This window comes from Artemia franciscana, chromosome 10, assembly GCF_032884065.1.
Source record: "Artemia franciscana chromosome 10, ASM3288406v1, whole genome shotgun sequence".
NCBI lineage: Eukaryota > Metazoa > Arthropoda > Branchiopoda > Anostraca > Artemiidae > Artemia > Artemia franciscana.
The window spans coordinates 10,300,092-10,318,919 of NC_088872.1; the positions used below are offsets into that span (position 1 = coordinate 10,300,092).

The window sequence follows — 18,828 nt, forward strand, 5'->3', positions numbered from 1 at the left end:
GAATCCACGGGGTTCGTTCCAGTTTTGTGCTTATGATGTTGGGAATATAATTAAAAATCTGAAAAGCAGTTCTTCATCAGAATAAGATGGAATTATTGCCAAAATTGTGAATGCTCAAGTTATGGTTCAGCCACTTACTTTTTTGTTGAAACTTTCGTACGAAACGGATACTTTGCCGAATGATCTAAAACAAGCGAGAGTAATCACTCTGTTTAAAGTATGAGATGTGTCTATTCCATCGTGTGTGTCTAATTATAGGCCGATTTCACTTTTATCTACTTCTTCTCAAATTTTTGAAAAACCAATGCATAAACAACTAGCAAAATTTTTGGAATGAAAAAAACTTTCGGCAATACTTTTGGACATGAAGAAGGCATTTCATTGTCCCATGATACTCTGCTTAGTAAGTTAGACCATATTGGGGGGAATGGCTGTCTTTTTTCATGGTTTCAAGATATCTAGAAAATAGAGTAATTATAATTGGGAATAATGATACATCTTCGAAGATAATGAATTGCTGAGTGCCCAAGATTTGATTCTTGGCCGTCTCTTATTTATTTTTCACACCAACGACTTGCAGTTTATTTCTGACCCCTCCCCCTAGTTTGTTGCTACAATGCCCTCAGACTTCATTGTCAGGCCCAAGTTCGGATTCAAGTTCTGACGTCACGTTACAGGGCATTGCAGATGACACCGTCACTGGATGTGCTAATGGTGATTTTGAGGTACCGGTTTATCGACAGCAACAAACGATGGACCTTGTTTACTTGTTGGTGGATGCAAGCAATATGACTATAAATGTTAAAAATGCCCATGTTTTGCTAAATCCCACGAGTACGAAGGCTCCAGCCCCCTTTCACAGATCTCCTAACGACTAGAGGCATGATTCAGAAACCAAAAAATGGATTTGTAAAGTACCTGGGTGTGTGCATTGATGAACATTTGTCTTTCAAACAACATTCTGCAGTGATAGGCCTAAGAATTTCCAGAAATCTGGAAATATTAAAAAAACTCAAGCACTTTTTTCTTGTTAAATTCCTTCATCTTCATTATTTTTCGCTCATACACTCCCATATCCGATACTGCTCTCTTGTCTGGACGGCAGTATTTAAGACCCATACAAATATGATTAACAAAATAAATCAAAAAGCATTAAACGTAATTAACAAAACAGATTCTTTATTTTCTTTAGAGTTTTGGAGTTTTTAATTGCTCATTTATTGTTTACAAATACTTTCATTCTCTACTACCATAAAGCTTTTCAGGAATTTTTTCTGCGACTGAAACAAGCCAGGAAATATCACGGGAAAGAAGCCTGTTGGTTGTTCCGCATACGCCATGTGCTCGGTCACTTGACACTTGACATTGTATGTTCACGAGATTGGAATGGCCTACCAGAGGCAATTAGACGAAAACCGAGTCTTGCATCATTTAAAATAAATCAAAAAATATCTGAGTAATCAGCGTTACGAAATAGTAAATAATCCAAAATGATGTCGGAAAAAATAAAACAAGATGGATAATTATTTATTATTAATTTTGAGTGACATCAGATCTTGTTTTCTCCCATCGAGATTGAGATTTTAAGTTTTGTTTTAGTGTCTTTATTTGACTTGTTTGGGGTAGGCAACTTGAGTTCACGCTGGCTGGCAAGGGGAGAACTGCCACTATGTGATGTAGTTAACAATTTTATTGTTTCCTCAACAGAATTACCCTAGAGAGCCAATTCAATAGGGCTTTGAGATTCAGGGCCCAAAAACCAAAATTTTTACTTAAACAAAAGCAGAATACGAAAAAGAAGTAACAAATATTAGGTTCCAGAACCTGTTGAAGTTTCTAAAATAAAATGAACTGATAGAGCCTAATTCTAATTCATTAGAACCAAAACGTATTCTTGCTTCAAGAGTTTAATTGTTATTGAAGCATTTGACACACATTGAGAAATCATGATCAAAAGCATTGACCAGTTCAAGAATCTGTCCAAGCAACAATACACATAAAGCCACCAAAAACTGAGACAGATTCGAGATTTTGTTTTCTTTTCTTCTTTTATAGTAGGTCACCGGTATTTACCTATTTGTTCTAACGGTGTTATACCACTTGGAGCATAATATAGGTGAAAATTGTGGGATGGCATCATATATTATATTTTCAAATGGAAAGACTCCTATTCACAATGAAATTTTCTTTGTTGGAAGTGAAAAGTTGACTTCAGTTTTCTCTTTTTAGGGAGGGAGCTTTGAGTGCCTCTAAACCACCACAATAGTTTATGCCTAAATGGTTTCTTTTATGACATTTTAAAACGTTTGTAGAACATTACAGACTTTTTGGGTCTATTATTGATATGGATTGTTTGATGATCTTTTAAATTTGAAGTATGACAAATTTCGTGTTACATTTTTAACGTCAGTTTATCCCTTGTACTGTTTTTTTTTGTAATATTTTAAACTTAATACCAGGATAAAATTTCTATGACCTATTCCACACACTTTCCCCTTATACAGAATCTGTGATTTCATTTTAAATTTTCTGCGTTTTGTCGCATGTTTCACGCTCGTAAGGTTCTATTATTGGCATGTATTTTTCAATGATGTTTTATATTTGAAGTATGACAAATTTCGTGTTGCATTTTTAACGTGGGTTTATCCCTTGTACTATTTTTTTTATGATATTTTAAACTTAATACCAGGATAAAAGTTCTATGACCTATTCCACACACTTTCCCCTTATACGGAATCTGTGATTTCATTTTAAATTTTCTGCGTTTTGTCGCATGTTTCACGCTCGTAAGGTTCTATTATTGGCATGTATTTTTCAATGATGTTTAAAATTTGAAGTATGACAAATTTCGTGTTGCATTTTTAACTTGGGTTTATCCCTTGTACTATTTTTTTTATCATATTTTAAACTTAATACCAGGATAAAAGTTCTATGACCTATTCCACACACTTTCCCCTTATACGGAATCTGTGATTTCATTTTAAATTTTCTGCGCTTTGTCGCATGTTTCACGCTCGTAAGGTTCTATTATTGGCATGTATTTTTCAATGATGTTTTAAATTTGAAGTATGACAAATTTCGTGTTGCATTTTTAACGTGGGTTTATCCCTTGTACTATTTTTTTTATGATATTTTAAACTTAATACCAGGATAAAAGTTCTATGACCTATTCCACACACTTTCCCCTTATACGGCATGTATTTTTCAATGATGTTTTAAATTTGAAGCATGACAAATATCGTGTTGCATTTTTTAATGTGGGTTTATCCCTTGTACTATTTTTTTATCATATTTGAAACTTAATACCAGGATAAAAGTTCTATGACCTATTCCACACACTTTCCCCTTATACGGAATCTGTGATTTCATTTTAAATTTTCTGCGTTTTGTCGCATGTTTCACGCTCGTAAGGTTCCATTATTGGCATGTATTTTTCAATGATGTTTTAAATTTGAAGTATGACAAAATTCGTGTTGCATTTTTAACGTGGGTTTATCCCTTGTACTATTTTTTTATGATATTTTAAACTTAATACCAGGATAAAAGTTCTATGACCTATTCCACACACTTTCCCCTTATACAGATTCTGTGATTTCATTTTAAATTTTCTGCCTTTTGTTGCACGTTTCACGCTCGTAAGGTTTTATTATTGGCATGTATTTTTCAATGATGTTTTAAATTTGAAGTGTGACAAATTTTGTGTTGCATTTTTAACGTGGGTTTATCCCTTGTACTATTTTCTTATGATATTTTAACTTAATACCAGGATAAAAGTTCTATGACCTATTCCACACACTTTCCCCTCATACAGATTCTGTGATTTCATTTTAAATTTTCTGCCTTTTGTTGCACGTTTCACGCTCGTAAGGTTCTATTATTGGCATGTATTTTTCAATGATGTTTTAATTTGAAGTATGACAAACTTCGTGTTGCATTTTTCACGTGGGTTTATCCCTTGTACTGTTTTTTGATGATATTTTAAACTTAATACCAGGATAAAATTTCTATGACCTATTCCCCACACTTTCCCCTTATACGGATTATGTGATTCCATTATAAATCTTCTGCCTTTTGTAGCACGTTTCACGCTTGCAAGGTTCTAGTGTTGGCATGCATTTTTCAATGATCTTTTAAATTTGAATGAGCAAGGGCAAACTTTGTATTACTTATTCCACATTAGTAGGAGTTATCTTTTCATGGGTTTTCTTATGATAGTTTAAATTTGAGGCCTGGGTAAAATTCCTATTACATACTTCACACTTGTATGGTTTATCCCCTGTATGAATTCTTTGATGATATTTTAAACTCTCTGCTCGGGTAAATTTTTTGTTGCACATTTCACACTGGTAGGGTTTTTCCCCGGTATGGATTCTATGATGATGTTTTAAAGTTGAGGCAAAGGCAAAATTTTTATGGCATATATCACACTTGTAGGGTTTATCACCTGTATGGACTCTTTGATGACATTTTAGACTTGACGCCTGGCTAAAATTTTTGTTGCACGTTTCGCACTTATACGGTTTTTCTCCTGTATGTCTCCTTTGATGTCTATCCAGGTCTGAAGCCCAAGGATAATTTTTCCCACATATTTGGCACTGATGTCGTCCATTAGCATTATATATTCTTCTGGCATAACTAGTCAATGAATAATCTTTGGGAAAGCTTTCTCTACATGTGTTATCACTTTCTGATTTGCAATGACTGCCATTTTGCTGATTGACATCATCCCTTTCACTTCCAAGACTCGGTTCATACAAATTTAAATTCGAGCTAGATGAAAGGACATCCAAAGACTCATTTTCGAACAGCGTTGGCCAAGCTTGAGATTCTAAAATAGAAAGTACAATAAGCTTCAAAAGTTTAAAGATTTATTATCGAAGAGAATGATGTAGTGTCCCCTATAGTAAAGAGCAAATGTCTCCAATATGTTATTTTTTCTTCCAATGACTTCCAGTTGAATGGATAATCTTTAAGACTTCAAAGCACGCTAGTTATATATAAAATTACGTTCTAATACCGATTTTCAAAAGTCAACAGTAATTAACCGACAGCCCCCCCCCCGCTGTGTCTATTATTACTTCTTGGTTCTTCATACCCTTCCATCAAATATCCAAAATATTTAATCAAAATTAAGGTCAAAATGTGTCCAGCTTTTGCTAGACTCTGCATGGCTTTAGGCATGGACCGTCAATAAAATGCTAACTGCAAATTGTTTGCGTAAAAGTTTTACAACACAAAGGCTTGTTAGATGATAAGTGTAAAAATGAGGAGCTTTTTTTTAAAGTAAAGAGATGCTTACCAAAAATAACAAACAAAAAAGAAACACAACATGGGATTGCATACACAGCAAAAATATAGTGGTATTCATAGCATAGAACATTTTAACAACATTCAGAGATGTAGCTAAGATTCACAACATCGCATACCACAACATTTCAATATGTACAATGATCACAGACACAGAATCCAACAATCTTGTTTTCAAAATTACCCTTCTCAGTAAAAGAGGCTTCATGTTCAGGTAATACAAGCACTTTGCTGGTGTAGAGATTTTAATATTGCTTTTTATCTCATTGTTTATGCTAGAAACCACTATAAACATGTCATCAGAGGCACCGCCCTAGCGGTATTCATGGTAAAGATTAATAAGGCTTTAATGTATTTTGTTCTGCATAGTTCTGATTAGTCACGTTCTGCATATTATGATGTAAGAATTGTTTTCTTAACACGTTTCCTTCTCTCCAGTTCTCTAGGCAAATACCCAGAAAAGCATTTCCTTAGCATTATCATGTTTTGTTGCAATACAAGGTTAAATTGTTTAGTGTGCAGCATTAAAAATTCTTGCACAAAAAGTACCGCTTATTTATGTTCGCGTGCCTGAATTCGCTTTACAAGATTTCATCAAAATCACCTACTCTAGATCTAGGCTAAGTTCATAGATTAAGCTGAGAGGTGACTCAGTTGGGAGTTCTAAACACTATTCAACCCAAACTTGAAACTTCCGGCACCATACGTACCTTCCATTATCTTTCAGAAGTTTCTCCACATTTGCAATTTTCTATTTATTCTTCTGTTGTTCATTTTGTTGGTTTATGTTTTCTAAATCCTTTCTTCTAAAAAATACAGGCGAATACACATATACTTCAAAAAGTCCTCTGTTAAAATTGCATAACTGATACGCCAATTATGGTTCCAACAGAATAAAAAAATATGCAAGTTACGTCAAAACAGTTTTAACTCGTAGTATTACATGGGAGTGGGATAAGCTAAAACGGAGTTCAGATTCAGAAAGAGCAAAAAATTTCACACTGGATGGCAGTGATAACTCAATTTCGCTTAGAAGTGCCTAATACGCCAATTCCGCTTCAAGATCACAGCAAAATCCTAGTTGGAATCACCATAGTCGTAAACCCAGTACAAGAGGATTACAGTCCACTGTTCCGAACACCAACAAAATTTAACTTTTTGTACAATCGCAGTCGCCAGTAGTAACAATCGCAGGTAGTTACACTAACCTTCGTAGGTAGTTACAATCATAGTAGCGAATAATAGCAGTAGTAGCCGTCAGTCACAAAAGTCGCCGTCACAATAAGTCGTGGTCAAAGTCGTAGTCAAAAGCGGTCAAAGTAAGAGGTGCAAGTATTCATGGTCACATGGTTACAATGATTACAATCATGGCTACAATAATCACAAGTAGTCACAGGCAGTACCAGTTGCACTATCAAAAAGTCGCAGTAGCAGCATCAGTGATGTTACGCCATCCCTAGGTACTTAGGTATTTGACCTTAAGTATATTTTTGAACTAAACGACTATATCAAAATTTTGATCGCATATCAGATGCATTTTGCGAGAGGATAGCTTAAAAAGCGAGAAAGTGAGAATGGTTTGCCTCCGATCATTTCTTACTCTAAAAAGACCACTAAAACTTTCAATTTCCAATCGAATGAGCCCTCGAGAGTATTTACAGCCATCCCTTCAATATGAACGGGTTTTAGAAAAAAAGGTACATTGGAGGATTATGGCTATTTAATACAGGCAACACTGACACGTTGCCTTCGTTTTTACCACTTTTGTAAAGGAAGAAATCTAAAACCAAAAACAAACTTGAACAATTTTACTGACTTCACTTTGATCAATGAATCTAACGGAGATTAATACACAGTTGTCAGGCGTAAAATAGGTATATGGTTGTTAGTTACATTACTAAAAAGAAGTAATTGTTAATAGGAAATGTTAATAGACATACCAACTTTGGAAAAATAAAAAATAAAGCCCTTCCACGTTTCATTTTTAATGATTTAGCACCTAAAAATCTAGATTCGAATGGTCTGTACGATTTCAGTTTTTTAAACCTAATTATAAGTATTATATTTTTCTTTTCTAGATTATATTAATAGAAGAAAACAAGGAAGGATCAAAAGAAAATTTTCAATCTTTTAGACTACTAGAACTATAGTTTATCAGGTGAAATAATGAATTTATCTCTCTAGCCCTATGACCATCATAGTCTTATAGCCTTGAGAAAATTGCATATATTATTTTCCATCTGACATTTTTACCATGTTTTAACTTTACATAGGTTACCATTAGGGCTAGAAGGGTCAAACAGTCCAAGTATTTATCTGCACAACAGCTTTCTAGCAAAAGCATATTAGAGAGATTAAAGAACTTGCTAAAATTTTAAAAATAAAATAAAACAATTGCAAAGAACCAAATTAATTTTAATCTTGTTTAATAGAACTGAGAAGCACACATACTTGTGGAGAATTTTTTTTTCATTTAAATATTGAGGACGCCATGTAAAAAATTCACAATCTTCATGGAAAATGTTCGTTAGATTATTACCTATAATGGCAAGTACATATTATCTATGAATGTCATCATGTATTCACAGTCTGATGGGATCTATTTAAGTACAACACTGACAAAAGGCCAAAAATATGAGCGCCTTTTTCTTCTTCACAAATAGATCTAGAACTTCTTTTATCGCTGCTTCATATTTGGAGCAGAAATTAAGGGGGAAAAGCGGGAACACAAAATATATTACGCTTGTTATATTGCAGAGGCTTGTTCTATAGTGTAGGTTCAAAGTCAACTTCAGGAGAAAATGTATCATACATACAAATACTGTCCTGGTATTTCTTCTCTATAGATTCTTCGATATCTACTTAAATCCAAGCTTTCATATTCAAACAAGGTATTTACAAACATGCAACACGCTGAGATGGCTTATCCTCCACATACATTTTAAGATAAATCGAATACTCAGTTCGGGTAAGATTTTACTGTCCATTTTACACTTGTAGCGTTATCTATGGATTCTTTGATAATGCTTTAGACCTGCTTCGAGGGTAAATTTTTAGCTGCATCAGCCACAATTCTAAGGTTTATCCCCTGCGTGAATTTTCGATGACGTTTCAAATGCGCTGTTAGGCTAAAATTTTTATTGCACGTGTCGCACTTGTATGGTCCATCACTGGTATGTTTTCCCTGATGATGCTTTAAACTTGGAGCATGGACAAAATTCATATTGAATATATCACACTTACAAGGTTTATTCCCCTGCGTGGATTTTTCGATGACGTTTCAAATGCGCTGCTTGGTTAAAATTTTCATTGCACGTGTCACATTTGTATGGTCTATCACTGGTATGTTTTCCCTGATGATACTTTAAACTTGGAGCATGGGCGAAATTTATATTGCATATATTACACTTGTGGGGTTTATCCCCTGTGTGGATTCTTTCATGATATCTTAAATTTGAAGCAAAAGCAAAATCCCTATTGCATACATTACATTTATAGGGTTTATCCCCTGAATGAATTCTTTGATGATTGTTTAGATTTGCTGCCTGGGTAAAACTTGCATTGCATATGTCACACTTGTAGGGTTTCTCCCCAGTGTGGATTCTAATATGACGTTTTAAATTTGCTGTTTGGTTAAAATTTTTATTGCATATGTCACACTTATAGGGTTTATCACCAGTATGAATTCTCTGATGATATTTCAAATATGCTGGCTTACTGAAATATTTGTTGCATGTTTCACATTCGTACGGTTTTTCTCTTCCGTGCCTGGATGGATGACTGTTCAAGCCTGAGGGACGAGGAAACTTTACACTGCGTGCTTCAGACTTGTACATTTTTTCTCCGAGGTAACTCTTTTGATGTTTCCCAAGTTTATGATGCTTTACAGCATTTGAAATGTTTACTGAAGAGACCCGTTTCTTATTACAGGACGGTAAGAAGTATATACTTTTTTGGTAAGAAGTATTCCTTAAATCACTATTATCTCCCCCATTCGGTCGATAAACGGATCCCTTTTCCAATTTCGCATTTATGCTAGAGGATAGGGCTTCCAAACACTCATTATTGAAAAACGCCAGCGAAGCTTGGCAATCTAAAATAGAAAGTACACTTAACTTCGGAACAAAGACATCAGAATAAATAAGAGGCATCGCTCTTGTCTTTCTTGACGTATATAACTCAATACCTTAAATTTATCATTTTTTTCCCTCCTGACCTCTTCGGTGCGAGGAGTTGATCACAAAAACTTCTAATGGGGGCTAGAACGATCGGATATTAAACTTCTGGCACCTTTTTCAGAATCGATAGTGGCTGAAGGACAACGAGCCTCCGTGCCATGCTCTTTGGAACCCTCCCTGTCGCAAACAATATCCTCCCAAAGGCATTCCATCAAAATTTGGAGTATGTCATTTAGATCAAAATAGTAGAAAGTTTAAAAGCTAGGATTATTAATAATCTAAATTCCCAATTGTTTACAGATACAATTTACAATAAAAACAAGAGCTAAGAGCTCATATGGCACTTGTGATGAGGCTGGAAACGCTAAGAGCCAAGAGCTCATATGGTATGAGCTCTAACAAAATTCTAAGAATCAATAGATTGATTTAAAAGGCAAATCAGAGGCTTAATGCCAGTCGGGATTTAAAATAAGAGCTCTGAGTCACGAGATCTTTCTAAATACCAAAATTCATTAAGATCCGATCACCCACTCGAATGTTATAAATACCTCATTTTTTCTAATTTTTCCTCTCCCTTCAGCCCCCTAGATGGTCAAATCGGGGAAAACGACTTTATCAAGTCAATTTGTGCAGCTCCCTGACATACCTACCAATATACATCGCCCTAGCACGTCCAGAAGCACCAAACTCGCCAAAGCACTGAACCCACCCCTAACTCCCCCAAAGAGAACGGATCCAGTACGGTTACCTCAATCACGTATCTACGACATTTGTTTATTCTACCCACCAAGTTTCATCCCGATTTCTCCACTTTAAGCGTTTTCCAAGATTTTCGGTTTCCCCCTCCAAGTCCCCCCAATCTCAACAGATCCGGTCGAGATTTGAAATAAGAGCTCTGAGGCATGAGTTCCTTCTAAATATCAAATTTCATTAAGATCCGGTCACACGTTCTTCAGTTAAAAACACCGCAATCTTTCTAATTTTTCCAAATTAACACCCCCCAGCTCCCCCAAAGAGAACGGATCCGTTCCAAGTATGTCAATCACGTATCTATAACTTGTGCTTATTCTTCCCATCAAGTTTCATGGCGATCTCTCCAAGATTTTCGATTTCCAATATTTCTGTATCCCCCTCCAACCCCCTATGTCCCTGGATTGGATTCGAATTGAAAATGGAGCATCTGAGACATAAGATCCTTCTATATATCAAGTTTCCTTAAGATCCGATCACCCATTCGTAAGAAAAAGATACCTAAATTATCACTTTTTCCAAGGATTCCGGTTTCCCCCTCCAGCTCCCCCCAATATCACCGGATCCGTTCGGGATTTAAAATGAGAGCTCTAAAGCACAAGATCTTTCTAAATATCAAATTTCATTAAGATCTCATCACCCGTTCGTAAGTTACAAATACCTCATTTTTTCTAGTTTTTCCGTATTACCCCCCCCCCCCCAACTCCACCAAAGAGAGCGGATCCGGTCCGGTTATGTCAGTCACGTATCTTGGGCTTGTGCTTATTCTTTCCGCCAAGTTTCATCCTGATCTCTCCGCTTTAAGCGTTTTCCAAGATTTCCGGTCCCCCCGCCCCAATGACACTGGATCCGGTCGGGATTTAAAGTAAGAGATCTGAGTTAAGAGGTCCTTTTAATATAACCTCATTTTTCTAATGTTTCAGAATTAACCCTCCCCCCAACTCCCCAAAAGAGAGCCAAGTTTTATCCCGATCCCTCCACTCTAAGCCTTCTCCAAGATTTTAGGTTTACTCCCCCCCAATGTCAGAGGATCCGATTGGGATTTAAAATAAGAGCTCTGAGTCACGATATCCATCCAAACATCAAATTTCATTAAGATCCGATCACTCCCTCGTAAGTTAAAAATACCTAATATTTTCTAATTCTTCAGAATTAACCCTCTCCTCAACTCCCCCAAAGAGATCGGATCAATTCCGGTTATGTCAATCACGTATCTAGGACTTGTGCTTATTTTCCACCAAGTTTCACCCCGATCCCTCCACTCTAAGCGTTTTCCAAGATTTTAGGTACACCCCAACTCCCTTCAATGTCACCGGATCCAGTCGGGATTTGGAATAAGAGCTCTGAGACACGATATCCTTCCAAACATCTAATTTCATTAAGATCTGATCACTCCTTCGTAAGTTAAAAATACTTCATTTTTCTAATTTTTCAGAATTAACCCTCCCCCCAAACTCCCCCAAAGAGAGCGGATCCGTTCTGGTTATGTCAATCACATATCTAGGATTTGTGCTTATTTTTCCCACCAAATTTCATCCCGATCCCTTCACTCTAAGCGTTTTCCATGATTTTAGGCCCCCCAACTCCCCCCAATATCACTGGATCCGGTCGGGATCTAAAATAAGAGCTCTGAGACACGATATCCTTCCAAACATCAAATTTCATTAAGATCCGATCAACCGTTCATAAGTTAAAAATATCTTTTTTTCTAATTTTTCCGATTTAACCGTCCCCCTCCCTCCCCCCAGATTGTCGAATCGGGGAAGCGACAGTTTCTAATTTAATATGGTATGGTTCCTGATACGCCTGCCCAATTTCATCATCCTAGTTCACCTGGTAGTGCCTGAAGTATAAAAACCGGGACAGACAGACAGACAGACCAACCAACCGACAGAATTTGCGGTCGCTATATGTCACTTGGTAGATACCAATTGCCATAAAAAGGGGGTGTCTGATGATAGGTCTATAATTGAGTAAAAATTTTAAAGGTCAATCTCAGGTTCAAATGGATTAAAAATTTGCAAACTAAAAAGGGACCAAACATCGTTTTTCTCCAATTAGCATGAAACTTTAAGGGTTAGTTAACTGCACAACAATTAACTACACTTCGTGATGACAATAAACTTAGGGAGAAAAGTACGCCTATATCTATTCTTAGTTCCTGAAGCATCTTGATACGTCCTCGTTGTGATGAAGTTCAACCCCCCCCCTCCCACCGGCAAAAAATTCTAGAAAATTTCAGCTTCATACCCTTAGGCATAGCTGTAATAGTAGTAATAGTAGCAGCAACAGTATTAGCGCATTGCATTTACAAGTAGTTGCAATAGATGCAGTAGTAGTAGCAATTGCAACAGTGATAGAAGTATTAGTTGTAATGTACATATATTACACTTTCCATCAGATGATTTTCCTCTTTTAGCATTCTCTGAAAGTTCAAACTTAATGACCAACTCAATTCTTCAGATACGTTCTTTTGACAATACACATGTACATAGCGTCTTTTGATTTAGTTCACATTTCCCCACAATATCCTAAATGGCGTAGTGTGGTAGTAGTAGTACTAGTGGTAGCAGTACACCAGGGGTATCATACAAATATTCCTTTTTATCATCCCCCTTATCATTCCTGAAGGTTCCAAATTAATATACGCAGTAATTCATGAGTTACGCCCAATCCGTGAACATAACATGTTTTGGTTAGTTCAACACTCCCTTCGGCATTAATAGTATGGGCCAGATGGGGCTCATGAGAACATCATTAGCATAACTGTATTAGCACAAAATTTGGGTGAATGACCAACATATTCCTGCCAGGACTTGATTAACATTCATTCGACCTTCACTGAATAAGAAGAATGATCAGTTATTATAATACTTACTATTCAGGCCATGACAATTATACGAATATAATACTTATTTGGGTTGTATGAAACTGGTTTTGACATGCGCTTGGGTAAAGTAAATCGCATTTTATAATACGAACCGAATTTCAATGAATTAAAAAGTGGCAAATCTGCTACCCTTTTTTTTCTTGCGACAAGCGCTTGTGTAAAATAAACTAGCAAACTTAGTTCCCCAATGGTTGTGAAATTTTTTAGAGGGAACTTATTGTCATCCAAGTTCCAACTCCAAGGGCCCCGATTTTTTACCTACCTCCATTTTTTGAACTCAAAAAATTTTTTCCATTTGTTTTGAGATTTTTCATAGGCCAGAATTTTATCTTTCTTATTGAAATTCTAATACAATGGGAGAGAATGACATTTGAATGCCTCGTTGTTTACTCTAAGAGGTGAAACCAAGATCAGAAGATTTTTTGACATTTTTCATGGGCCAGAATTTATTTTTCTTAATGACACTCTAATAACAGGGGAAAGAATGACAATTGAATGTATTTACACTAAGAAGTGAAACCAAGACCAGAGGAGTTTTTTGAAATTTTTCATAGGCCAGAGTTTATTTCTCTTAATGACATTGTAATACAATGGAAAAGAACGGCAATTGAATACCTAGCTAATCCATTTTCGATTCTTAGCAATTTTGTGTGCAATGCAGATTGAACTTAAATATTTAAGTGAGACAAAGCGAGCGTCAACCAATTTGAACGTTATAGCATTTTTCCTAAAATTCATTTTGATTCCCTTTTTCGATTTTTATCGGTTTTGTGTGCAATACCAATTGAACTTGAATAATTAAGTGAGACAAAGTGGGCGTCAACCAAATCTGAACGTTATACCATTGTCTAAAATTCATTTTGATGCCATTTTTGATTTTTGTCAATTTTGTGTGCAATACAGGTTGAACTTGAATATTTACGTGGGAAAAAGCGTACAGCATCCCAATTTGAACGGTATACCATTTCCAAAAATTTATTTTGATTCCATTTTCAATTTTTAACAAATTTTGTTTGCAATACAGATTGAACTTGAATATTAAAGTGAGACAAAGCGTGTGTCAATCAAATTTGGACGGTATAGCATTGTCTAAAATTCATTTTGATGCCACTTTTGATTTTTGTCAATTTTGTATGGAATACAGGTTGAACTTGAGTATTTACGTGGGAAAAAGCGTACAGCAGCCCAATTTGAACACTAAACCATTTCTTAAATTTTATTTAGATTCCATTTTCGATTTTTAGCAATTTTGAGTCCAATACAGATTGAACTTGGATATTAAAGTGAGACAAAGAGTGCGTCAACCATATTTGAACCATACAACGTTTCCTAAAATTTATTATGATTCCATTTTCGATTTTTGTTAATTTTGCGTGCAATAAAGATTGAACTTGAATATTTAAGGGGGTCAAAGCGTCCGTATAGCAAATTTGAACGTTATAGCATTTCTTAAAATTTATTTTGATTCCATTTTCGATTTTAATCAAAGCGTGCGTCAACTAAATTTGAACGTTTAGCATTTTCTAAATTTCATCTTTAAACCATTTTCGATTTTTTGTCAATTTTGTGTGCAATACAGATTGAACTTGAATATTAAATTGAGACGAAGCTTCATTCAACCAAATTTTAACGAAATAGTATTTCCTAGAATTCATTTGATTCCAATTTCGATTCTTGTCAACTTAGTGTGCAGCACAGATTGAACTTAGATATTTAAGTGATACAAAGCCTGCGGCAACCATATTTGAACGTTAAAGCGTTTTCTAAAATTCATTTTGATTCCATTTTCGATTTGAGCAATTTTGTGTGCAATAAAGTATTCTAGATTGAACGTGATTATTTAAGTGGGACAAAGCAAACGGCAACCATATATGAACGTTATAGCATTTCCTAAATTTCATTAGTTGTGTAACATATTCTTTTGGGATCAGTTAGCTAGTACTTACAATTACGAAACAATAGCTTCATCAAATGATTGGACTTTATGACACTGATTTTATTGACTTGAAAAAATAATCTTGTGGTGTTATACTCGAACGTGCATTTTTGTTATTGTCTGTGCAACATCAAGAAATTGACTGTTATTATTGGAAAGTGAAGTATAATATGTTTGCGTATGATAAAAGCTTGTGGAGTACTATATTACGTCATATGAATAGACAGGGATCCTATGACCGAGTGATTACACCGTATAATAGAAGTGGTATAGAACTGGCTACTGTACAGGAAGAAGTCCGAGATATATGAAATTTTGTCGAAGTTGAAGCACTAGAGTTTTAATTAAAAACTGTGACCCTAAAATTCCACTTTTCAATTTAGAGGAGTTTAAACGTCCAAAATTTGAAGGAGCTTATCGCCGTCCCGACGATGAGGTTAGGTTCTTCGCCCGGTGGATACCGAGGGACATACCTAATCGTAATAAGTGCAAACGACACGGTAAAAATAACATCATGCTATATCATGGGATCCCACGTTTGTGGATGTTTAATAATGAACTTTAAGTATCATTTTTATGTAAATATGTGGGTTTTTTCAAAAAATCCGTTTAATTATGCATAAACAATAAATATGATTAAGCTTAACCCATTTTTTTTTATAATAGTCCTAGCTCATAGGTAAAACCCTACTCTAGGTAAAGCCCCTCTCCCACCGGGAGTATGAGATGGATGAACATAAATTCAGTGTGTTATAGTTGCTGACTGAAATTTTGAGCGTTTGAGTTGCTGGCTGAGTGCCAAAAAAGGTAATAAAAGCACTTTTGAGTACAGCAAACTCAGTTAGTTGGTATATTCCGAGTGTTTTAGTTGATGACCGAGTAGCAAAAATTTAATGAATGCATTTTTGAGCACAACAAACTGAGCTAGTTGATAAATTCCGAGATTTTAGTTGCTGAATGAGTATCAAAAATTTAATAAAAGCACATTTGACTACAATAAACTCAGGTAGTTGATAAATTCCGAGTGTTTTACTTGCTGGCAAAGTTCATAATAGCACTTTTGACTACAACAAACTCAACTACTTGGTAGATTCCAAGTCTTTTAATTGGTGACTGAATATCAAAGAAACATTAATAAAAAAGCACTTTTGCATAGGACAAACTCAGCTAGTAGGTAAATTCCGAGTTCCTCGTTGCTGACTGAGCATGAAAAATTAATTAAAAGCACTTTTGACTACAATTAATTCAGGTAGTTGATAAATTCCGAGTGTTTAACTTGCTAGCTGAATACCAAAAATTTAATATAAGCAGTTTAACTCTGTTGATTATAGAGGTTGAAGAGCTGAATTAAATTTGATGTGGTTTATTCGTGAATTTTCCCAAGAATGAATAGTCTTAACTCTGTTGATTACAAAGTTTGAAAAGAAGAATAAAATTTGACGCGGTTTATTCCTTGAAAGAAATTTTTCGTAGGCCAGAGAATAAGATTTTTCTTAGGCCAGAGTTTATTTTTCTTAATGACATTATAACACCATGGAAAGAATGACTATTGAATGCGCTTGGGTGAAGTAAAACGGACACATTTTATAATACGAATCAAAATTTAGTGATTCAAAAAGTGACAGATCTGCTATCCCTTTTTTTATGACATGCGCTTGGGTAAAGTAAACCAGCGAACTTCTGTGCCCAAATAAATCAATGCTATGGCATTTTTAGAGGGAACTTATAGTCATCCATGTCCCACCTCTAAGGGCCCCCAGTGGCCTTCCTCCAACTTCCCCCCCCCATTTCTTTGAATTAAAAATTGTTTCAACCTTTTTTTGAGAATTTTCACAGAGCAGAGTTTTATTTTTCTTAATGACATGCAATGGGACAGAACGACTATTGAATGCCGCGTTGTTTGCGCTAAAAGGTAAAACAAAGACCAGAAGATTTTTTAAATTTTTCATAGGCCAGAGTTTATTTTTCCTAATAGTATTCTAATACCATGGAAAAGAATGAATATTGAATGCGTTTGGGTAAAGTAAATTAGATGCATTTTATAATACGAACCGAACTTTAATGAATCAAAAAGTGACAAATCTGCTACCCATTTATTTCTTGTGACATGTGCTTCGGTAAAGTAAACCAACTTACATCAATAAATAAGTGAAACCCAAAAACGAAATAAATTACAACAAATAATTGAGTCAACCTCAAAACGAGCAGAAATTAAGATGAGCGGTGATGCCTTCTAAAGACCAGAACATAATTTGCACTTTACTGAAAAAAACTATAACAAAAAAGATGACCATGGATTGCCGGTTTAAGCGATATATACTGATAATTATTCCTTAAAGTTTTGATAATTTCTTATTTATGAAAGTAAGAACAGTGAAAATTTTTAAATGTATTTTATTTTCAGTAAAGCGCAATTTGTGTTCTAGCCCTGAGAAGACATGGGGGTTATTAGACCTACTCATGTTATTTTTTGCTCGTTTTGAGTTTGACTTGGTTATGTATTGTAATTTCTATTCGTTTTGAGTTTCATTTGTTTATTGATAGTGATTTGTGGTAGTTCTACGCTTCGAAGATTATTTGACTTTATTTCTGGTCATTCTTGGCTTAAATGGAGCTCTTGACTTTTCTTTGAATAACTTTTTGAGTGCAAAATTTTTTTTAATTTAATATTTATTAATCTAATTGATAAATAAAGTACATAAGAGGGCACTTCTCAATTTCAAAACCAACAGTTGTCTCTCATTTATTATGTTCATTGTTCGAAAAAACTATACATCAGAAAATATTTTAAAGGACGAATTTGAAAGTAGTGTTCTTTGACTGTTTAAAATCTTGACTTTTGAAGCTGAATAGTTTCGGCAGAAAAAAAATAGGTGAAATAATAAAGAGTGTCTTTAGACGTTTTCATTGTTACAATGGACATATGCCAATTTTACATGTCATTGCATCCTGTCCTGCCATTGAAGCGAGCAGAAACTTATAAAAAGAATAACACCACTACATAGCTTCACATTAGCTTGATTCCTGCTGTTTTCCAGTTTAATTACGTCATATACCATGCCTTTTCTTAGCATATATCATGCCTTTTCTTCGGCCTTTTCTTAGCAGGAATCACTCCAATATGACCTCAAATCAATATAGAATCATCTTGTATACGAAGTTGCTGTTTTTGTAAAATAAAATTACATTTTTAGCATGATTTTCTGCTAATGACAAAGACAGGTAGATAAAGCACTTTCCTTTAAAGTGAACCCTTAAGATGTTCTATATGATATCCCAGTGCTCTGCTAGCAGTAAAGAAAAAAAGAGGATACATAAGTGCTACCCATACAAAAAAAGTAATTTTCCTTGTTAGTCAAGCCAGGAGACTGTAATGGGTTTATAGCCATAATAATTCCGAAGGCATACTCTTTGTTTCAATCCAAAGTTTTTGTAAGGGGTTTCAGGCTAGTTTTGAAATTCCTCAAAATATATCTTTGGAATAACATTCGACAATAAATACTAATCAATATAAATTTACCATCCTTAATCAACTACAAATGGAAATTTTCCTCTCTAGCCAGTTTTTTTTTTTAATATTTTTTAATATTTGGTTTCTATGGACCAGGGTTCAATCTTCATTAGATTGCAGCTATAAAAATCTAGACAACATTTTCGGTGCAGCCAATGATTCTAACTATTTTAAAATAAAAGGTTATTTCATAGATATATAAGACCTTGTACAAGAACAATAAAACCATGCATAAAAAATTGCATCATCTAGTAGA

At 34.9% G+C, this 18,828-nt stretch overlaps 1 protein-coding gene across 8 annotated transcripts in view; it reads right to left on the reverse strand.

Annotated features, from left to right (window-relative positions):
* Window positions 1-1,891: 1,891 nt before the first annotated feature.
* The window catches only part of LOC136031768 (zinc finger and SCAN domain-containing protein 2-like), a 63,313-nt gene continuing 46,376 nt past the window's right edge, over window positions 1,892-18,828 (reverse strand). For 3 of the 8 annotated variants that reach the window (XM_065711520.1, XM_065711517.1, XM_065711519.1), the window contains one exon: window positions 1,892-4,828. In XM_065711520.1, the coding sequence (XP_065567592.1) occupies window positions 4,167-4,828 (662 nt within the window). In that variant the 3' untranslated portion in view covers window positions 1,892-4,166. Of the gene's footprint in view, window positions 4,829-7,701; window positions 9,401-18,828 lie in introns of those variants that run through there. The other 5 variants (XM_065711514.1, XM_065711515.1, XM_065711516.1 and 2 more) reach the window with 2 other exon arrangements.